This window comes from Jaculus jaculus, chromosome 3 (genome assembly GCF_020740685.1).
Source record: "Jaculus jaculus isolate mJacJac1 chromosome 3, mJacJac1.mat.Y.cur, whole genome shotgun sequence".
Classification (NCBI taxonomy): Eukaryota; Metazoa; Chordata; class Mammalia; order Rodentia; family Dipodidae; genus Jaculus; species Jaculus jaculus.
Window position 1 is genome coordinate 96,132,406 of NC_059104.1, and position 22,137 is coordinate 96,154,542.

At 42.3% G+C, this 22,137-nt stretch overlaps 1 protein-coding gene across 6 annotated transcripts in view; it reads right to left on the reverse strand.

Annotated features, from left to right (window-relative positions):
- Positions 1-22,137, reverse strand: part of Kmt2a (lysine methyltransferase 2A) — a 115,048-nt gene that overhangs the window by 48,415 nt on the left and 44,496 nt on the right. For 4 of the 6 annotated variants that reach the window (XM_045145364.1, XM_004667401.2, XM_045145365.1 and 1 more), the window contains exons 3-10: positions 13,674-16,327; positions 12,857-13,034; positions 11,536-11,770; positions 7,131-7,195; positions 6,317-6,697; positions 5,963-6,036; positions 4,284-4,415; positions 1,736-1,849 (exon numbers count right to left, since the gene is read on the reverse strand). In XM_045145364.1, coding sequence (XP_045001299.1) covers positions 1,736-1,849; positions 4,284-4,415; positions 5,963-6,036; positions 6,317-6,697; positions 7,131-7,195; positions 11,536-11,770; positions 12,857-13,034; positions 13,674-16,327 — 3,833 coding nt within the window. The remainder of the gene's footprint in view (positions 1-1,735; positions 1,850-4,283; positions 4,416-5,962; positions 6,037-6,316; positions 6,698-7,130; positions 7,196-11,535; positions 11,771-12,856; positions 13,035-13,673; positions 16,328-22,137) is intronic. The other 2 variants (XM_045145367.1, XM_045145368.1) reach the window with 2 other exon arrangements.

Here is a 22,137-nt window from a genome sequence, read left to right on the forward strand (position 1 = left end):
CATGTTTGCAAGGTAAACATGTGACTGACTGAGCTTTCTTCCAAGGCCACCTACCTTTTCGGTTTGTCTTGTAACCCAGGATGCGAAGTTCACTAAATAGCTAAAGTTGACCTTAAAGTACTGATCTACCTGCCGCCACCTTTTGAGTATACCATCATGCCTAGATTATAGGGTATACCCATTTTTAAATATTTTTATTTGCAAACAGAGAGGAAGAGAGAGGCAGAGAGAAAGAAGGGGAGAGAGAGAGAGAGAGAGAGAGAGAGAGAAAGAAAGAGAGTGAGAGAGTGAGTATGGGCACACCAGGGCTTCCTACTATTGCAAATCAGCTCCAGACACATAAGCCGCTTTTTATGTGGGTACTAGGAAATAGAATATGAGGCAACAGGCATTGCAAGCAACTAACTTTAATGGCTATACCATCTCCCCAGCTTTAAACCCATTTTAAAGATTAAACAGGCTAGAGTGGAGGGATGGCTTAGCGGTTAAGGTGTTTGCCTACAAAGCTAAAGGACCCAGGTTCAATTCCCCAGGACCCACATTAGCCAAATACACAAGGAGGCACACATGTCTGGAGTTCGTTTGCAGTGGCTGTTGCCCCTGGGGTGCCCATTCTCTCTCTCTCTCTCCCTTTCTCTATCAAATAAATAAATAAAATATTTTAAAAAAAATAAACAGGCTGAGCATGGTGGCATATGTCTTTAATCCCGGCACTTGGGAGGCTGAGGTAGGAGGATCACCTTGATGGAGTTCAAGGTCAGTCAGAGACTATACGTAGTAAACTCCAGATCAGCCTGGGCTAGATCCTACCTCAAAAAAAAAAAAAAAAAAAAAAAAAAAGATAAACATATTGTTTCCAAACAACTCTCTCAGAAAGAATGACTAGCTGGGTGTGGTGGCACATGCCTTTAATCCCAGCACTTGGGAGGCAAAGGTAGGAGGATCACCATGAGTTCAAGGCCACCCTGAGACTACAGAGTGAATTCCAGGTCAGTGTGACATAGACTAGAATAAAACCCTACCTCGAAAAAACAATGACTGTTGTCTACCTTATATATCTACTATCACAAAGCTCTATTTCTGCATGACTCTTGTTATCAGGAATTCCTTTTCAGTTTTGGGTCAATAGAGTGGTTGACTGCCCACACACCTCTGTATTCTTATTTCTCATTTTCTGGCCTTTGCCCATTTTCTGAGTAGTCTTTCTTTTGTTAATTTTTTTTTATTAATTGCTAAGGGCTTTGTACACACAAGTATTCATAACAAATAGCTCTCAACAGCACACCCTTTATAAAGAAGAATGTTACATATTTCTAATGTTTAGGTATCTAACAAAAAAGGAAATTAGAATGAAGAGTTGGCTTAGCAGTTGAGGTACTTGCTTGCAAACCCAAAGACCTTGGTTCAATCCCTAGAACCCAAGTAAGTCAGATGCACAAGGGAGCATATGCATCTGGAGTTTGTTTGCAGTGGCTAAAGGCCCTGGTATGCCCATTCTCTCTCTGCCTTTCTCTCAAATAAATAAATAAACTATATAAAAAAGGAAATAAAAGAGAGACTGATTGAGAGGGGGAGGGGATATGGTGGAGAGTAGAGTTTCAAAGGGGAAAGTTGGGGGAGGGAGAGAATTACCATGGAATATTGTTTACAATTATGGAGGTTGTCAATAAAAATATAATTTAAAAAATAATCCACTGTTGTGCTTTGTAGTGTACAAAGAAGAAGGGTACCTTACCTCTACATGCCCACTGCTGGCACAGAGAAAGCAAACTACTCTGGGTGTTATAGGAATAGAGGTCAAGATTCCTAAGCCTCCCATCTCCCACACATTTTCTGCTTCACAATCTTCCTGTGGGGAGAAAGAAAGATCACTTGTGAAAGTTTTACAATGACATAATAAGGATGAAACGTATAAAGTCAAAGTAGGAGCAAATGTCAAAAATATTTTATTTCAGGGCTGGAGAGATGCCTCAGTGGTTAAAGGTGCTTGCTTGCAAAGCCTAATGGCCCTGGTTCAGTCCCCAGTTCCCACAAAGGCCAGATGCACAAAGGGGTGCATGCATTTGGAATTTGTTTGTAGTGGCAGGAAGCCCTGGTGCACCCATAATCAACCTCTCTCTGCCTCTTTCTCTCTGAATAAATATTTTCACTTCAGCAAGTATATAAGCAAATATAACTTCTATTAAAATTCTTAATCTCAGATACAAACTATTAAAAAGATACCCATCAGGGGCTGGAGAGATGGCTTAGTGGTTAAGGCGTTTGCCTGGAAAGCTGAAGGACCTTGATTCTATTCTCCAGGACCCACATAAGCCAGATGCACAAGGTGGCACATGCATCTGGAGTTCATTTGCAGTGGCTGGAGGCCCTGGAGCGCCCATTCTATCTCCCTCTCTCTGCCTCCCTCCCTCCCTCTCTCTCTCTCAAATAAAAACAAAATATGTAAAACAAATAAAAATAAAAAAGATACTCATCAGGGGGCTGGAGGGATGGCTTAGCAATTAAGGCGTTTGCCTGCAAAGCCAAAGGACCTAGGTTCAATTCTCCAGGACCAAGGTTAGCCAGATGCACAGGGGATGCATGCATCTGGAGTTCGTTTTCAGTGGCTATAGGCCCTAGCGTGCCCATTCTCTCTGTCTCTCTTCTTTTTCTGCTTGCAAATAAATAAAATAAATTTAAAAAATTATTAAAAAAAAATAAAAGATACCCATCAAGGAGCCAGGTATGGTAGTACATGCCTTTAATCCCAGCACTCAGGAGGCAGAGGGAATATAATCGTGAGTTCAAGGCCACCCTGAGACTACAGAATGAATTACAGGTCAGCCTGGCCTACAGTGAGACCCTACCTGGAAAAACCAAAAACAAATAAAAAAATGTATTTGGGCTGGAGAGATGGCTTAGTGATTAAGGCATTTGTCTGCAAAGCTTAAGGACCCAGGTCCCCAATACCCACATAAGCCAGATGCCCTAAGTGGCACATGTATCTGGAGTTTATTCACAGTGACTGGAGGCCTTGGCATGCCCAACTCTCCCTCTCTAAAATAAGTAAGTAAATATAAATAAATAAATAAATATTTATTTTAAATAGATACCTGCGGGCTGGAGATAGCTTAGCGGTTGAATGCTTGCCTGTGACACCTAAGGAGCCCAGTTCACGACTCGATTCCCCAGGACCCACATTAGCCAGATGCACAAGGGGGAGCATGTGTCTGGAGTTTGTTTGCAGTGGCTGGAGGCCCTGGTGCACCCATTCTCCCTGCCTCCCTCTCTCTCTGTCTCCCTCTTCCTCTGTCTGTCTGTCACTTTCAAATAAATAAACTTAAAAAAAATTTTTTTTTTTTTTTGGTTTTTTTGAGGTAGGGTCTCACACTGGCTCAGGCTGACCTGGAATTCACTATGTAGTCTCAGGGTGGCCTCGAACTCACGGTGATCCTCCTACCTCTGCCTCCCAAGTGCTGGGATTAAAGGCGTGCGTCACCACGCCCGGCTAAAAATTTTTTTTTTAAGATAACTGGGCTGGAGAAATGGCTTAGCAGTTGAGGCATTTGCCTGCAATGCCAAAAGATCCGGGTTCAACTCTCCAGGACCCACGTAAGCCAGATGCACAAGGGGGTACATGCATCTGGAATTTGTCTACAGTGGCTGGAGGCCCTGGTGTGCCCATTCTCTGTCTCTCTCTCCCTCTTTCTCTCAAATAAATAAATAAATAATTTTTTTGTATTTTATTTTTATTTATTTATTTGAGAGCAAAAGAGGGAGAAAGAGGCTGAGAGAGAGAGAGAGAATGGGTGCTCCAGGGCCTCCAGTCACTGCAAACAAACTCCACATATGTGCGCTCCCTGATGCATCTGGCTAACATGGGGTCCTGAGGAATCTAGCCTCCAACCGGGGTCCTTAGGCTTCACAGGCAAGTGCTTAACCACTAAGCCATCTCTCCAGCCCATTAAAATATATTATTTTACAAAAGATACTTATTAGTTTGTTCAACTGTTACTAAATTTCCTATGAAGTTATATCAGAGCTTAATTCCCTTCGTTTTGCAAATTCACATGGTCTGATCATTCCTATGTGAAGGAATTATTTCTTCAGAATGCTCAGGATGGCTGTCTTTGTGGAACAAACTATTTAGAGCTCCCACACCCTTGAATCCACCAGCTACCTGTAGTTCTTATTCACTCCTCCGGTGGTGCAGCTTTCTTTTCTTTAAACACCTGCAGGGGTACTACTTCATTTACTTACAGGTCTTGCCACTTAATAAACAGAATGAGTACTAAACACTTTACCTTAAAGTCCACTCTGATCCTGTGGACTCCATCCGCTGGGATTTTCTGCTTAGAACTATTGCCATTGGACAGAGTGCTGAGAATGTTCAAAGTGCCTGCGTTCTCTTGCTTACTGACTGGAGGTGGTTTCTCCTACAGAGACATAAGATGGATATAGAACAAAACTACACTCTGTTTGCCAACAGATGATAATGCAAATGCCAATGGGTCTGAAAAATACATTTCAATAAAGCATACTATTAGAAAGAGGAGTTGTGGGGCATGGTGGCTCACATGCGTAATCTTGTCACTTGGGAGACTAAGGCAGGAGGAATGCTGGGGGTTCAAGGCCAGCTTGTACTACAGAGCAAGACCCTGTCAAAAAAAGAAAAGAAAAGAAAAGAAAAAAGTTGCTGGGCGTGATGGCCCATGCCTTTAATCCCAATACTCAAGAGGCAGAGAGGTAGGAGGATTGCCATGAGTTCAAGGCCACCCTAAGAATAGAGTGAATTCCAGGTTAGCCTGTGCTAGAGTGAGACCGTAACTTGACCAAAAAAAAAAAAAAAAAAGTTGGTTGGGCAATGGCTCAGCAGGTAAGGAAGGCACTGGCTTGCACAGCCTACCATCCTGGGTTCAATTTCCCATTACCCCATGTAAAGCCAGATGCACAAAGTACACATGCGTCTAGAGTTCATCTGCAGTGGGGTAGGGGTAGGGTTGGGATGGGCCCTGACATAACTATATACACACATAAAATAAAGAAAGAAAATTTCGGGATTCTCCAGCTCTGGAATCCATTCCTCCCAGAGAAGTCTGTTCTCTTTCTTTTCCTTTGTAAAAGGAAGGGGTGGAGGGGGGAGAAGAAGAGAAAAAAAAAAAATCTTTGGTTCTTCAACTCTCTGCCACTGTTCATAATAAAAAATGGTAGCTAGGCATGGTGATGCATGCCTTTAATCCCAGCACTTGGAAGGCAGGGGTAGGGCGGACCACTGTTGAGTTCATGGCCACCCTGTGTTAGAGTGAGACACTACCTTGAAAAACTAAAAAGGTGGGCATAAGTAAATGTGAACATTATTATTTTCCTTTTCCTTTAAAAAACTTATTTGTTTGTTTGAGAGAGAAAGAGGCAGAGGGTAATGGGAGAGGGAGAGAGAATTGATACATCAGGGCCTCTAGCCACTGTAAATGAACTCCAGATGCATGTGCACCATATGGGTATTGGGGAATCAAACCTGCGTCCTTAGGCTTCACAGGCAAGTACCTTAACTGCTAAGCCATTTCTCTAGCCCCCCTTTTTTTGAGGCACTCTAGCTCAAAATGACCTGAAGCCCACTCTGTAGCCCAAGTTGTCCTCGAACTTAGGGCAAACGCCCTACCTCAGCCTCTTAAATACTTAACTGTTGGGATGAAAAGCTGTGAGCCATCACACCCAGCTAAAAGAACTTTTATATAGTCAAATAGTACTAAAGAATGCAGAAGGCAAAAAATACTTAGGTCAAATGGTCTATAGAATAAGCAGATGCCTAGCATGCAGGACCAATTCAAAGGGGAAACACCACCAGAAAGATACATACACAACGAACAAACAAACAAGGCAGAAATGCAGTTTCCCACAACTGTGAAAATGCCAGGGACAAGGCTTTTCTCTACAGAATAGAACATGACTCTGAGAAATGACAGAGAATCAAATCACTTCTCACCTTTTCTTTTGGTTTTGGTTTTACAGGGATACTTGGGCGGGGAGCCACTTTTTTCTGCTTGCTTTGCTCAGGACCTAAAAAAGCCCAAACAGATTGCAGTCAGATGCCAGTAATGACTACTTTAGGATTTGATTGGCCTTTCGAAAAAGGGGCATCAGGACAAAAACTTCAAGGCTTCAAACAGGAAATTAAGGTAACATCACTAATCTAACATTTTGTGTTTTGCTTGTATTTCATATGACAGTTAAAGAGTCAATTTTCTTTATTCAAACACTTCCAAATGGCCAGTTCAGATACCAGGGTTTCTTTGCCAGCTCTTGTGGTTCAGCCATCCTTCCTTCCTTCCTTACTTACCTGATTCTGGTGGTGGAGGCTGCTTTTTCTTGGGTTCACCTGGAGTGGACTTAGGAACTTCTTTCCTTGTTGGTGCTGTGCTAGGTGGCTGAGGGGGGATGACCGGTGCTGGCTGGGAGGCCTGCTTGCTGGACTTCCTGGAAGCTGGAGTGGTGGCTTGTTTGGGTTCAGGTGCAGGGACAGACATGTTGCCCCCTTCTTCACTCTTTTCCTCCACTGGCTTCCGGGGTGCAGGCTCACTGCTATTCTTCTTTGGGACAGGATCCTCCCGTGCTGAAGAGGCAGGTTTCTGACTAGAGTCTACCACATTCTTCACAACAGTGCTTTCTTTGTTCTCTTTCTTTTCACTGGTCTTAGACTTTTTCTCTTTCTTTTTCACAGCTAAGAGAAGAAAACAAGATCATTGATCTATAAGTGAGAAAAGACTTAGCAAATAAGTATAAATAGACATATAACATAATATTACGCGCTTCCTGCAGTTAAAGTTGTCACTTCAAAGTTCTACCAAGCTAATGCCAAGCTGATCAGGAGATGTAGGTAGACTTTTACTGCTCTAGGAAATGGGCAGAGCTGGAATTGGTACATGAATTTTAGACAAGTTTTTAGTTATAGCAATTTTCAAACATACCCGAAAATAAAAAGGAAGAGTCAAATGAACCCTTATGTAGCTATCATCTAACTTCAACAACCACCAACTCCCTGGAGAGAGCAGTATTTCAAAAGAAGAACAAAAACAAAAACCTAACATTCTCTTTACACTGAATGTACACAACTGTATTACATTAAATTGAATGAAGACCTTTTATACCACTACCTTTAGCTTGTTTCTGAAGGTAGGCTTTGGAAGGCATCCATTGTAAATTCTGGCATTTTCTCATCCTAGGATAACAAGGGAAAAACCATAAAATAAGTTGCATTTAAAAAAAAGGAGAGCTGGGCATGGTAGCATATGCCTTTAATCCTAACACTTGGAAAGCAGTGGTAGTAGGATTGCAGTGGGTTCAAAGCCAACCAGGGACAGTTCCAGGTCTCCCTGGGCTAGAGTGAGACCATATCTCAAATAAATACATAAATAAATAACAAGAGACAGACAGAGTGAAACATAATTCAATACAAAAATCTGAATCATTATTCAGGTTGGTTTTGACAACTGGAAAAGGACTAATTATTACTTTGATTAAATCTGAATCTTTAAAGTTCTTAGATCAACAATTTTACCTACCTTTAGGATCTAAACTGTTAAACTAGTTTTGAAATAGAACTCAAAATTCTTGTAACTTGATACAGCTTGTACCACACACAGAATGACCACGAAGTATTTTCCTTCCTTCCTTCTTACCTACTTATTTATAAATGGGTTTCATGTGCCCCAGACTGATCTTTAACTCACTATGTAGCTGAGGATGGCCTGAATTTCTGATCCTCCTGCCTCTGTCTCCTAAGTGCTTGGAATACAGATGTGTGCCACCATGCCCAACTGATTTCTTATAGTCAATAACTACTGCCCCCTTATAAGATTTAATAGACATAATAGACTAAAATACTTTACCTGCTACTTCTGTACTACAAGCTTTATATAGATCTCATGACTTTGAAGCATTTTACCCCTCAATTCATATGTAATGAAATGCAAACTTAATTTAAGGACTCAAATTGCACTGAGTCCATTTTAGGCTCGATCTCCCACCTTCAACCCTACTGAATCCGTTCTAACCTTCAAATTTCAGAGCAGATGGGCTTGAGAGATAGCTCAATGGTTAAAGGCACTTGCTTGCAAAGCCTAATGGCCTGAATCTGAGTCCTCAGTACTCATGTAAAGCCAGATGTCAAAGTGGCAGATGCATCTGGAGCTCATTTGCAGTGGCAAGAGACTTTGGTGTGCTCATTCTCATCTCCCTCCCTCTCAGCTTGTAAATAAATTCAGGCGGTAGTGGCGCACGCCTTTAATCCCAGCACACAGGAGGCTGAAGCAGGAGGATGACTGTGAGTTTGAGACCAGCCTGAGAGTACATAGTGAATTCTAGGTCAGCTGGGCTAAAATGAGACCCTACCTCAGAAAATCAAAAAAAAAAAAAAAAATTTAGAGCAGCTTATCTTACAATCAAGTTTACCTTTTTTACATTGTGTAAATTAATTTATTTGTTACTACTAGACTTGAAATAAGACACTTGCTTAAAGCAAGGTCAAACAAGAGAACATTTTTCTATTTATTTGATTTTATTTTTTGAGTTTTGTTTATCAAGGTAGGGTCTCACTCTAGCCCAGGCTGACTTGGCATTCACTATGCAGTCTCAGGGCGACCTCGAACTCAGGATGATCCTCCAACCTCTGCCTCCCACATGCTGGGATTAAAGGCGTGCACCACCACACCCAGCTCATTGTTCTTTTCTTTCCCTCTCTCTCTTTCCTTTGTGACAGGATCTTTCTTTGTAATCCAGGCTGACCCTGAACTCATGCAATGCTACTGCATTATCCTCTTTAGTGCTGAAATTACAGGTGAAAGCCTCCATACCCAACTCAAAACTACTTCTTGTTTCCTAGAATCCATTTTCCCTATAGTAAGCACTGTAGCATTTCCCAACTCCGCTTTATACTAGTCACTTTAATGTCCTTCCCTCATTCAGTAAATATGTCTCATGCCAGGCCACTCTGTAAGGTACCTGGATGCCAAAATTTCTGTTTGTACAACTCTCCTAATTCATTTTAAACAAGCCTAGGTGGCAGAAAGTGACTGAGAAAGGGAGAAAAGGTAAGGGCAAAGCCCAGCTTGGTGGCGCATACCTTTAATCTCAGCATGTGGGAGGCAGAGGTAGGCGGATCACAGTGAGTTCAAGACTACATAGTGAATTCCAGGTCAGTCTGGGCTAGAGCGAGTACCCTACCTCAAAACACTAGAAAGAAATAAATAAAAACAAAAAGAAAAGGTGAGAGTATTAAAAAAATTCCACATGGGCTGAGGAAGTGCCTCAGTGGTTAAAGGTATTTGCTTACAAAGCCTAATGGCCCAGGTTCAATCCCCTAGTACCCAAGTAAAGCCAGATGCACAAAGTGGCACAATTATTGAGTTCGTTTGCAGTGGCAAGAGGCCCTGCCATGCCCATACATTCATTCATTCTCTCGCTCTCATAAATTAAAAAAAAAAAAATAACTCCAGGGTTGGAGAGATGGCTTAGTGATTAAGGTTTTTTTCTACAAAGCCAAAGGACTTGGTTTGATTCCCCAAGACCCATGTAAGCCAGGTATACAAGGTGGCATATGTGTCTGGAATTTGTATGCAGTGGCTGAAGGCCCTTGCATGGCCATTCTCTCTATCTCTGTCTTTCTCTCTCTCAAATAAATAATAAAATATATTTTTTTAAACGTCCATGTGAGGCCAGACACAGTGGTGTATGCCTTTAATCCCAGTACTCAGGAAGCTGAGGTGGGAGCCAAGAGTTCAAGGCCAGCCTACGCTGTAGCCTGTAGAGTGAGGAGTTCCAGGCCAGCCTGGGAAAAAGTGAGGCAAAGCCTTAAAAAAAAAAAAAAAAAAGGAACAGGGCATGGTGGCACATGCTTTTAATCCCAGCATTTGGGAGGCAGAGGTAGAAGGATCACCATGAGTTTCAGCCCATCCTGAGACTAGACAGTGAATTCCAAGTCAGCCTGAGCTAGAATGAGACCCTACCTCAAAACCCCCTCCCCCCCCAAAAAAAAAGAAGACTGGAGCTGAGGAGATGACTCCCTTGCTTAAAAAGCCTGCCAGCTCAGTTCAATTCCCTAGTACTCACATAAAAGCCAGAGTCACAAAATGACAAAGTGGTGTACACCTGGAGTTCATTTGCAGTGGCAAGAGGACCTAGGGTATCCATTATCTCGATCAAATAAATAAAAATACTAAAAACTGAAAAGAAATTCCATATGAGGACTAAAGGCAAAACTTAGTGGCACAGCACTTACCTAACATACCTAGCCCAAGGTTCAATCCCCAGCACCAGAAAAAAGAAGAAAACACACATGTATGAAAAGATTCTAAGAGGGGCTGGAGAGATGGCTTAGCAGTTAAGGCACCTGCCTGTGAAGCATAAGGACCCACGTTTGACTCACCAGATCCCATGGAAGCCAGAAGCACAAAGTGGTGCGTGCATCTGGAGTTCATTTGCAGTGGATGGAGGCCCTGGCATGCCCATTCTCTCCCTCCCGCCCCCCCCCACCTCTATCTCTCAAATAAATGGAGAAATTAAAAAAAAAAAATTAAGAAAGATTCTAAAAGAAGAAAGCCAGGTATGATAGTGTACATTATGCCTATCATTCAAGAACTCAAGAGGCTGAGACAGGAGGATAGCAAGCTTGAGGTCAACCTGAATTTCACAGAAAGTTCCTAACTCAAGAAAGAGAGAAAAAAAGAAAAATAACAATCAATCAATCAAGAATCAGACACTTAGGCAGTTTTCCTGCACCCCAAAGATAAAAGTGATTTCAGCCAGGCATGGTATCACATGCCTTTAATCCCAGCACTCAGGAGGCAAAGGTAGGAGGGTCACCATGAGTTCAAGGCCACCCTGAGACTACATAGTGAATTCCAGGTCAGCCTGACCTAGAGTGAGACCCTACCTCAAAAAACCAAAGGGAAAAAAAAGAAACAAAAACAGTGATTTCAGTTGATCCAAGAAATCCTATGCCTAAATTTGTCATGTTTAGAAACTTTTAAGAGCTGCACTAACATGGTCATTGTTAGGCACATGTGACTACTTAAAGTTACATAAATGAAAATGAAATAAACCCAGTGTAGTGAAGCACACCTTTAATCCCAGCACTCAAGAGGCAGAGGTGAGAGGATCACTGTTAGTTCAATGCCAGCCTTGAACTACAGAGTGAATTCTAGATCAACCTTGGCTAGAGTGAGACCACTACCTCAAAAACAAACAAACAAATCTAGCCCCTCAATCACACTAACCACATGGCATGTGCTCCAGAGCCACATGTACTTGATGACTGCCATGTTGAACTGTGCAAACAGAATGGTGCCATTAAATGTTTTATATGAATGCACAGCTGTAGAGCACTTTTATTTAAGGAGCTCAAACCTAACCACATGACAAAATTCAACTCTGCAACCAATCTTGAAACTCAGCGAGATTCAATGCAACCACACAGGTTTTCTGATGCATCTCTGCAACAAACCAAGGATAATAAGCAATCTTAATGACTGAGGTCATCACCTCGGAGAAAGACCCACTCACTTGCAGCACTGTTTCTTGATGTTGCGGCCACCAAATTTGGGCTTGTCTAAGCAATTAGTGCAAACACCACAGTCCTCAGGCACCTGGCAGCCAGGGCATTGCCCACAACGCCTTGATCGGCGTCCTTTCTTTACTGGAGGTTCCTGAGGTGCCTTATTTCTGGTGACAGGTTTAATGGGTTTGATGGGTGGAGCAAGAGGTTCAGCATCTTCTGAGCCAGCAATTGATGACTTGTCTGTTAAAGAAAAATGTCTTTAGTTCCAAGGGATTAGCTAACCCTTTTTGGAGAATAGAGGGGTAAACCCTCAAAATCCCTTCATATTATTAGATACCACTAGCCCCATTTTAACTGGTAGTCCAAACTGAAGTACTTTATAATAAAAATATTCAACCAAAAATTCATATATAAAACTAGTTGTTTAAATAATTAAACTGTTTAAAAATGCATATAACAGGAGAGGGTATTACCATGGGATACTTTTTATAATCATGGAAAATGTTAATAAAAATTGAGAAAAAAATGCATATAATCTGCTGCTTAATTGATGATAGCAAAAATCCAAATACTGGGCTGGGCATGGTGGTGCACACCTTTAATCCCAGCACTCAGGGCAGAGGTAGGAAGAGCACCATGAGTTTGAGGCCATCCTGAGACTACATAGTGACTTCCAGGTCAGCCTGGCTAGAGTGAAACCCTACCTAGAAAAACAAACAAACAAAAACTCCAAATATTGAAAGCAAAACAATCTAACCTAATATAAAAAATACGAATATGAATAGTCTGCTTCTAAGGACTGTTTAGGCCTTTAATTTCTTAAGAGCAAGTTAACCAACATTTTGGAACTATACACCAGTCACAAGACCGTGCTTCACAGACTTTCAATTACGGGAAGTGCAACTGACCAAGAGTCCCAAATGCTGTACTCCGCAAACCACCAGCACCAAAAGGCCACACGTAGCACAGCCATCCTCAGAGCGGCTCTTAGTGTGGCAGAGATGCTAAGCCGTTAGATTTGTTCCTGGGATACAAGATTCCTCTTTGCCATACCTTTCTTACACCATACAGCAGTTTAGAAAGCTCTGTCCTCCTCCTTCATGAGAGTCAGAGAATATCAGTATCTAATAGCTTACTAGTCTTCTTGGTTACCTCCCCTTTTCTTTCTGTAGCATTCCCACTAACAAAATTTTCACACATTTAATCCACTTGAGCTATTTGTTTTTTGAAAAATCCAGACTAACTGGAAGAGCTTACTGGACATCAGAAAATTATTAGCAAACAAATAAGTCTACTCACACTCCAAGGTTGACCTCCCTGACCTACCATCATTCCCCATGGAAGACAAAATCTTTTCTCGTTCTTCCCATGGTAAGGCACTCAAGGTGGGCATGTCATCAGGAAATACAGCTCGTTTTCGGCCAAGGGCAACAGCAGCTCTTCTGCAGACATGTTTAATCCGGGGTCCTCGCACAGAGGTCTCAGATGAATCACTTTCTTGACCCTAAATACGAGGTAGGCCAAAGGAAAAAAAAAAGAAAGAAAGAAAGAAAGAAAGAAAGAAAAGAAAAAGAAAAAGACAACCTACATGTTCAAATTAAATTAAATGAAGCCAAGATATATACCTGATTAATTTATTATGATCTAACATCAAAGCATACAACTCAGATGGCTCAGCAGTTAAGATACTTGCCCATAAAGCCTAACAACTCATGTTCAATTCCCCAGTACCCATGAAAAGCCAGATGCACAAAGTGGTACATGCATCTTGGGTTCATTTGAGGCCGAGGTAAGGATCGCTGTGAATTCAAGGCCAGCCTGGCAAAATTAGCCCTACCTCGAAAGACAAAAAAACCATACAACTCTAGCTATTCCCAGCTGGTAAGGCATATGAATATACAGAAATTAACTATTTTCGCATCCTGAAATTAACAGCATTTTCTACTCATATTGTTCTAGTTAGAATGTAATTTTTTTACATATCAGAATCCAACTAGTCCTTTAAACTATGTACATACCATCACGTCTACTATGTATCGCCTAATTCTCAGAACTGGATGTGATTGCAACACAGCCTAATTGAAACTTGCTAAAAGAAGGGGCTCGGTAAATTTGGTTAAACAGGCAAGATGGAAAAGAATACCTGTGCTTTGGGCTGGTCAGCTTGTTTAAGACTCTTACTCTTCTCAATCTTGCAGAGCTGGGCTTTGGCCTTTTTTAGGAGGCTGGCAACCCTCTTGTCAGTCATTGGAAGCTTGTCTGCCTGAGCCAACATGGAGCCTATGGAGGAAGTGGAATGTTTAACAGTGCTAGATGAAGGAGTGGAAAGGCAGAGGGTTTTCTCCTTCTCCAGGGATGGGGCAGTTGGGCCGAGGTCCAGGTTGTTTTTTTCCAGGTTTCCTCTCCCTTTCTTTATAAGTATTTTGGTTTTGACAGCTGTTGCATCCCCAAGAGTCACAGAAGCAGTATCAGTCCCAGAATCAAGTGATGAAGACTTCTTCCGCCCTGTTGATTTTTTGGCAGAAGATGAAGTGGCAACATCTTCACCAACAACCTTCTCTTTGGAAACCCTACCCACAGGATACAAAGCAGAACTACTCTGAATTTCTGCTCCCTTTTTCCTTTTTTCCTTCCTTGACTCCCGCTTATTCTCCTTTTCTCTCTCCCGGTCTCTCTCTCTACTCTTGTCTTTCTCCACGCTCTTGTCAGCATCTCGATCTTTGGACAGCTCCTCGGGGGCCTTGTCTTTATTTCTCACCCTCTCAGTCTGAGAGCCTGGGGTGAACCAAGGGAAGAGAGGAGTAGGACTACTTGATGAAAATGGCTCTGCTGGAGCACTAGTCTGCTTCCTTGGTCTCTGATTTTTCTCTGAAGATTCCCCAGACTGAGTTAGGGAATGAGAAGGAAAAGTAAAAGTTGGGTTTAAGGCACTAGTGGCGAGAGGACTAACAGAAATGCTTAATGAGGAAGAGACAGAAGATGGGGGAGTGAGAGGTGACAGCTCAGAAGTACTAAGCCTTCCACTTCTTGTCCTCATGGAGTGAGAAGGCGATCTTGGCTCAGATCGAATGGGACTAAACACTTTTCTTTTCCTTTTTCTATTAGCCACTCCTGAAGAGGATGCCCCAGCAGAAGTTCGATTACTAGGCAAGGTTACAGATTCAAATATTCTAGAGTGTGCCTCACTTGGAGTAAATCTTGGAGCTCTCAACAGGGGACTCCTTTTGTGCATATCAAACCTTGTTCCAGAATGGAGTGGTGAGAACAAGCGGGCTGAAGCAGCAGTACCAGATGAAGAAAAGCCGGAGGCAAAACCAACATCCTCAGGAGTGAGTGGAGGGGGTCGGAAATTATCAAATATTGGTTTGCGAATCAGACCTTCTTTGGCATACTTTGCTGAGGAAAAGTATTGTGGCTCTGACCTAGAATGCTTTATAGAAGTCCACCTGAACGTCGGCTCTCGCAAAATAGATTTTCGCTTCCCTTGCATGGGAGCAGCAGAAGCAGGCAAAAATGGCGATGCTAAGGGGATAGTCGGAGGCATAAGCCAGGGTGTGTGGTCAGAGATACTGGAGGCTGGCTGGAGAGGAGGGGGAGGCGTAAGGAGAGGTGGAGGTGGGGAGGAAGAAGTCTGCTGCTGAGGGGCACTTTGCAGAGTTGACAATTTTTTAGTTGTCCTGGATCCAAAGCTCCTCTCTGACACCGAGTACCTTCTGCTTCTCCTGTCATTACTCTCGTTTTCTGGGGACTGGGAAATAGGCAGTGGAGTATGAACTTCAGGGGTGTTACTCCGTTCTTCAGGAAGAGCCTGAATCTCCTCAGAGGCCTGAGAATCTGAGGTGGTATCGATACTGGGACTACTAGATCGGGAGGAGTCTGAGGACATCTGAGAGGAGTGTTGGGAAGCTGCACTTGACTTTTCAGAAGATCCACAGGATGTCGCACTGAATCTACTGTTGGGCGTAGACTCTAGTCGTGCAATTTTAATTGGAGGGTCATAATCCTCATCCTCTATAAAGCGCCGAGGGGTTTTAATGATTCGTGAGGAGATGGCACTGACAACAGGCATGATGAACTGTCGGATATTTTTCACCTGTGTCTTCACCTTTCTTCCTTGGAGTTGAGCTGCCTCTTTTTCAATTTTCTTTTGAGCCCCCTTTTTTGCTCTCTGCAAGAGCTGCTTGGCAATTGTTGCATCTGTCCTTTTCGAAGAAGGAATGATCCTGACTGGCTTAACCCTTCGAGGGCTCTGTCTGACAACTGTCTCATCTTCTTTCGTGAGTGGGGGTGTTCCTTCCTTGTCTTTCCGGACCTTCTGGGGCTTTTCCAGCTCAGAATTAATAAGGAGACCTGAAGGAGTCTTTATCCGTTCTGCTGATGGCGGCCTTCCTCGCCGTCTTACCATCTGTACCCCTTTCCTTCCTATTTGAAGCTTCCCTGTCTTAAACTTAGACTTCAGAGGAGAGAGTTTACCTGCTCTTAATTTTTTAATCTTTGTAGCTTGCTGGAACATAGCAGAAGGGGTCCGTTGAATTTTTTTCAAACTATCTTCTTTGCTTCCTTTTGGTAACTCTGAAATGTCCTTTCCATGTGTAATTTTTATTTTTACTCCAGGGAAGGTGGGAGGTCTTCCTCTCTTCTTTTCTATACTTTTAGAATCTTTCTTCTTGATCTTATCTCCAGACTTGCTCTCTGATTTATTTAGAGGGGAAAAAACTGCTGGGTCTGAGAGGATAGCTGAATTTCGATCAGAGCCACTTCTAGGTCTCCCACGAGGTTTTCGAGGGCTAGTTTTAACTATGTATGGAAATAAAACAATGAAGAGCATAGATTTAGTGTGTATTTCAGGTCTTAGCTAAGCTGAATATAATTTAGCACAGGCCATTTTGTACTGAACTCAACTTGGGTCTATTGAGTCAATAACACATCTTAATTGTGCTTAGTTTCTTTTCATCAAAAAAATTTGCCTCTAGCCGGGCGTGGTGGCGCACGCCTTTAATCCCAGCACTCGGGAGGCAGAGGTAGGAGGATTGCCGTGAGTTCGAGGCCACCCTGAGACTACATAGTGAATTCCAGGTCAGCCTGGGCTAGAGTGAGACCCTACCTCGAAAAACCAAAAAAAAAAAAAAAAATTGCCTCAATGAAATAAAATTTTCTCTAGAAGAATATTTAATTACTTTTTTAATACAAAAATCAAGGGCTGCAGAGATGGCTTACTGTTTAATGCATTTACCTACAAATGCTAAAGAACTCAGTTCTATTCCCCAGTACCCATGTAAAGCCAGATGCACAAAGTGGCACATGCATCTGGAATTCGTTTGCAGTGGCTGGAGGCCCTGGTATGCTCATTCTCTCTGTTCATCTCTCCCCTCCCTTCCTCCCTCCTTCTCTCTCTCACCTTGCAAATAAATAAATACAAATATTTTTTAAAAAATCAAAATAGCTGGGCATGGTGGCACATGCCTTTAATCCAAGTGGTAGGGAGGCTGAGGTAGGAGGACTGCAGTGAGCTTGAGGCCACCCTGAAACTACATAGTGAATCCTAGATCAGCCTGGGCTAGAGCAAGATGCTACCTCGGGAAATTGAAACAAAAACAAAAACAAAAATCAAAATAGCCAGGCATGATGGCACATGCATTTAACCTGAGCACTTGAGAGGCAGAAGTAGGAGAATCAACTGTGAGTTTGTGAGCTACAGTGAAACCCTACCTTGAAAAACTAAAAAAATAAGAAAAAGAAAAGAAAATAAAAATTAGCCAGGTGTGGTATCACATGCCTTTAATCCCAGCACTTGGGAGGCAGAGGTAGAAGGATCGATCACCAGGAGTTCGAGGCCACCCTGAGACTACATAGTGAATTCTAGGTCAGCTCTGAGCTAGAGTGAGACCCCACCTCAGAAAACAAAAACAAAGCAAAACAAAAAAAAAATCATAAACTGGCCAGGCATGATGGCTCATGCCTTTAATCTCAGCACTCAGGAAGTAGAGGTAGGAGAATCGCTGTAAGTTCAAGGTCGAGGACAGTTTGGGCTACAGTGAGACCCTACCTCAAAAAAAGAAAGGAAAAAAGAAACCATAAACTTACTTAAAACATGAAGATTTGGACTAGAGATGGCTTAGTGGTTAAGGCACTTGCCTGCAAAGCTGAGGTACCCAGGTTCGATTCCCCAGAACCCATGTAAACCAGATGCACAAGGTGGTGCATACAACTGGAGTTTTGTTTCCAATAGCTGGAGGCTCTGGTGTGCCCATTCTCTCCCTCCCTCTCTTTGTCTCTTTCTCTCAATTAAACAATAAAAATATGAGAATTTTTTGCATTAAAAAAAACTAAAAAATAAAAATAAAAATTTAAGCCAGGCATGGTGGCACACACCTTTAATCCCAGCACTGGGAGGCAGAGGTAGGAGGATCGCCATGAGTTCGAGGCCACCCTGAGACTCCATAGTGAATTCCAGGTCAGCCTGGGCTAGAGTGAAACCCTACCTCAAACAAACAAACAAACAAACAAATAAATTTTTAACTGAACATGTAATGTAGAAAAGTGTCATTCTTGCAACTCAGATAAGCAAAAAGGTTTGTCTTCCCCCTAAATGAAAAAAAGTTTATCTTCAATTGGCTCTATTTTATCCTAGTATCCAAAGAGCAACATTAAAGACCATGTTTCAAAGTGAGCACTGGCAGTAGTTGGAGACTAAGACAGGAGGACTGAAGAGCATGAGGCCAATGTGAACCGCAGAGTGAGTTCTAGTCCAAACCTAGGCGACACAGGGAGACCAGGTCTCAAAACAACCCCCGCCAAGCAAACAAACGAATGCTTCCAATCAGTCATCCCACCTTTTCAGTGTACAATAAGGGCTGTGAATAAATTTGACCAACAATACCAACTTTAATAGGAAAAGGCTCCTGGGCAACTCTGCATGCAGTATTTTCAATCTGTTTTACCAAAGTAAACTAAGACAGTTTTACTGGAGAGAAGAACATTTGTGAGATCAGAATAAAAGCACTGAACTTGGTGGCATATGAACTAATCAGGGAAGTGACATAATATGTTCATTACTCCATTCTCTTATCTGGAGATTACAAGTATTAAATTTAATTGATATCAAGGTCAAATAAGCAATTTCTGCTATTGTAAATAAAAGAATTGGCTGGGAAAAACAAAGCATGTCTGTAAATCCCAGCATTAGGAAGGCAGAGACAGGAATATTGCAAGTTCAAAGCCATCCAGGGCTACAGAGCAAAATCCAGTCACAAAAAAAAAAAAAAAAAAAAAAAAAGAGAAAAGAAAAGAAAAAGGGCTGGAGAGATGGCTTGGTGGTTAGGTGCTTGCCTGTGTGAAGCCTAAGGACCCCAGTTTGAGGCTCGAATCCCCAGGACCCACGTTAGACAGATGCACAAGGGGGTGCACTCGTCTGGATTTCATTTGCAGTGGCTGGAGGCCCTGGCACGCCCATTCTCTCTCTGTCTTTCTCCCTCTGACTGTCGTTCTCAAATAAATAAAAATAAACAAAATTAAAAAAAATTGATTTTGTCAAACTAAAAGCAGCAGCTCAACTTGGAAACTATCAAGAATTTAGGGCTGAAGAGATGGCTCATTGGTTAAGGTGTTTGACTACAAAGCCTAAGGCCAAGGTTTGATTCCCCAGTACCCACATAAAGCCAGATGCACAAGGTAACACATGTGTCTGGAGTTTGCTTGCAGTGGCTAGAGACCCTGACAAGCCTATTCTCCCTCTATCTGCCTCTTTTTCTATCTGTTTGTAGCTCTCAAATAAATAAATTAATTAAAATAGACAAAAAAAATTTTAACTAAAAAAATGCCAGGCATAGTGGTGCACACCTTTAATCCCAGTACTTGGGAAGGATTGCTGAGTTCAAGGCCAGAACTACCTGGCATTAGTGTGGTGGTATACACCTTTAATCCCAGCATTGGGAGACAGAAGTAGGTGAATTTCATGAGTTTGAGGCCACCCTGAGACTACCTAATGGATTCCAGGTCAACCTGAGCCAGAGCAAGACCATACCTGGTAATCCCGATATGCCAGGGATGGGGGATATAATATGGAGGGGGGGAGGGGACCATATCCTAAGAACACATATACTGGTTATAGCAATTGCTCGATATGCAGTTTCTTGACCTCATGTTATTATTTTTAAATGAAGGATTGGGTTAGAACATATCACACCTTAAGGAAATCATTGCTATTGTCTAACAGATCCTAAGACACTAACTAGTAATTAAAATGGCAATGCCACTACTATTTGGGAAAACAAAAACTGTCAACTTAGACTATTAAAAATATATGAGGAGGGCTGGAGAGATGGCTTAGCAGTTAAGCGCTTGTCTGTGAAGCCTAAGGACCCCGGTTCAAAGCTCGATTCCCCAGAACCCACATTAGCCAGATGCACAAGGGGGCGCACGTGTCTGGAGTTTGTTTGCAGTGGCTGGAGGCCCTGGCGTGCCCATTCTCTCTCTCTCTCTCTCTCTCTCTCTCTCTCTCTCTCTCTCTCTCTCTCTGTCACTCTCAAATAAATAAATAAAAATAAACCAAGCAAAAAAGTTAAAAACAACAACAACAATATATGAGGACTCAACCGAGACCCAGATGCCAGCACACATCAGAAACATAAGTCAATTTCAAGGAGTAAAGCCATATAACAATAGCACATTCAACTATAGTATTTATCCATATAAAATCAAACAAGAAAGCTGGGTGTGGTGGTACATGCCTTTAATCCCAGCACTTGGGAGTCAATGATAGTAGGATCTCTGAGAGTTCAAAGCCACCCTGAGACTACAGAGTTAATTCCAGGTCAGCCAGAGCTAGAGTGAGATCCTACCTCAAAATCCCCCCACCCCTGCAAAAAAGCAAAAAAAAAAAAAAGCAAACATGATGAAGAATATGACCAGGTGCAATGGCACACACCTTTAATCTCAGCACTCAGGAGGCAGAGGTAGGAGGATCACCGTGAACCTGAGGCCACCCTGAGACTACATAGTGAATTCCAGGTCAGCCTGGGCCAGAGTGAGACCCTATCTTGAAAAACCAAAAGATAAAAATAAAAAAAGAATGTAATTCTCATCAAACGATCTCCAGCCTTCTCCACATAGAACTGAATTATATAAGCTTTTAAGTGCTATTTCTACCAGGCATAGTGGCACTTCTTTAGTCCCAGTACTCCAACGGTTGACATAGGAGGATCATCACTGGGATCACTGGGGCTACAGAGTGAGTTCCCATTAGCCTGGGCTATAGTCAGACTTTGCCTTGGAAAAAAAAAAGTTATTTCCTGGGGCCGGAGAGATGTCACAGTGGTTAATGGCACTTGCTTGTCCATCTCCCACATAAAGCTAGATGGACAAAGTGATGCATGCATCTGGAGTTTGTTAGCAATGGGGAAATGCCCTGATTTATCCATTCTGTTGCTCTACCCTCTCTCTGCTTGCAAATAAAGAAATTTAAAATATTTTTTTTGTTTGTTTTTCGAGGTAGGGAGTCACTCTAGCCCAGGCTGACCTGGAATTCACTAGTATCAAGGTGGCCTTGAACACCCCCGCTCCCCCCCCACGCTGGGATTAAAGGCGTACACCACCACGCCCAGCAAAAAAACAAAAAAATTAAGTTATTATTTCCAGTTGCCTGGTGGGTTGGTTCACACCTTTAATACCAGCACTTGGGAAACAGAGGTAAGAGAATCACCATGAGTTTGAAGATACCCTGAGACTACACAGTGAATTCAAGGCCCACCTGGGCTAGAGCAGAACCCTACCTCAAAAAACAGAGTTGGTGGGGAGGGAGGAAATTACCATGGGATATATTTTATAGTCATGGAAAATGTTAATAAAAAATAAAAAAAATGAATACAAAAGAAGCAACACTTTGAAAATAAGACTTGACACTATATTTTCCTAAATCAATAAAGATATATCTCCTGAAAAAAAAGAAAGAAAAAGAAAAAGAAGAAGAACAAAGGACAAAGACAGAAAAGAGCCTGAGTGACCCTTCCTTCTGGATCTGAAAAAATCCCACTTTTCCTGTCCCCTTATCCACAGCAGAATGTGGATAAAATTCAACAACATTGAAATGAAACCCAACAAAGTTGAATAGACATTCTTCAAGAAAGGACAAGGCAGCTGTATTCCAGTTCACTCTGAAATTGGGTAGCACTAGGAATGTGGAAAGTCCTCAGACTCTCTGTTGATGAGGGGACCAAACCAACTGCGTTGAGCTCTACGAGTTCATAGCTCCAGTAAGCTAAGCTTTACAAAACTTTCTAGTAGCACCTCCATAAGGTACAGATAGAGTATCTTTATGACCATCCAAAGAGAATCTGAAGTTATCTGACATGACTTAATAATTTTCAAAACTAGAAGTACATTGCTTTTCTATGTGTGTTTGTTATTATAAAATATTCTTACCATGTATTTGCAAGGAGAGAGAGAGAGAAAGAGGAGGGGGGAGGAATGGGAGCACCAAGGCCTCCTACCACTGCAAACAAACTCCAGATGCATGTGCTAACTTAGCGATCTGGCTTTTTGTGGGGAATTGAACACTGGCCATCAGGCCTTGCTAGCAAGTACCTTTAACTGTTGAGCCCTCTCTCCAG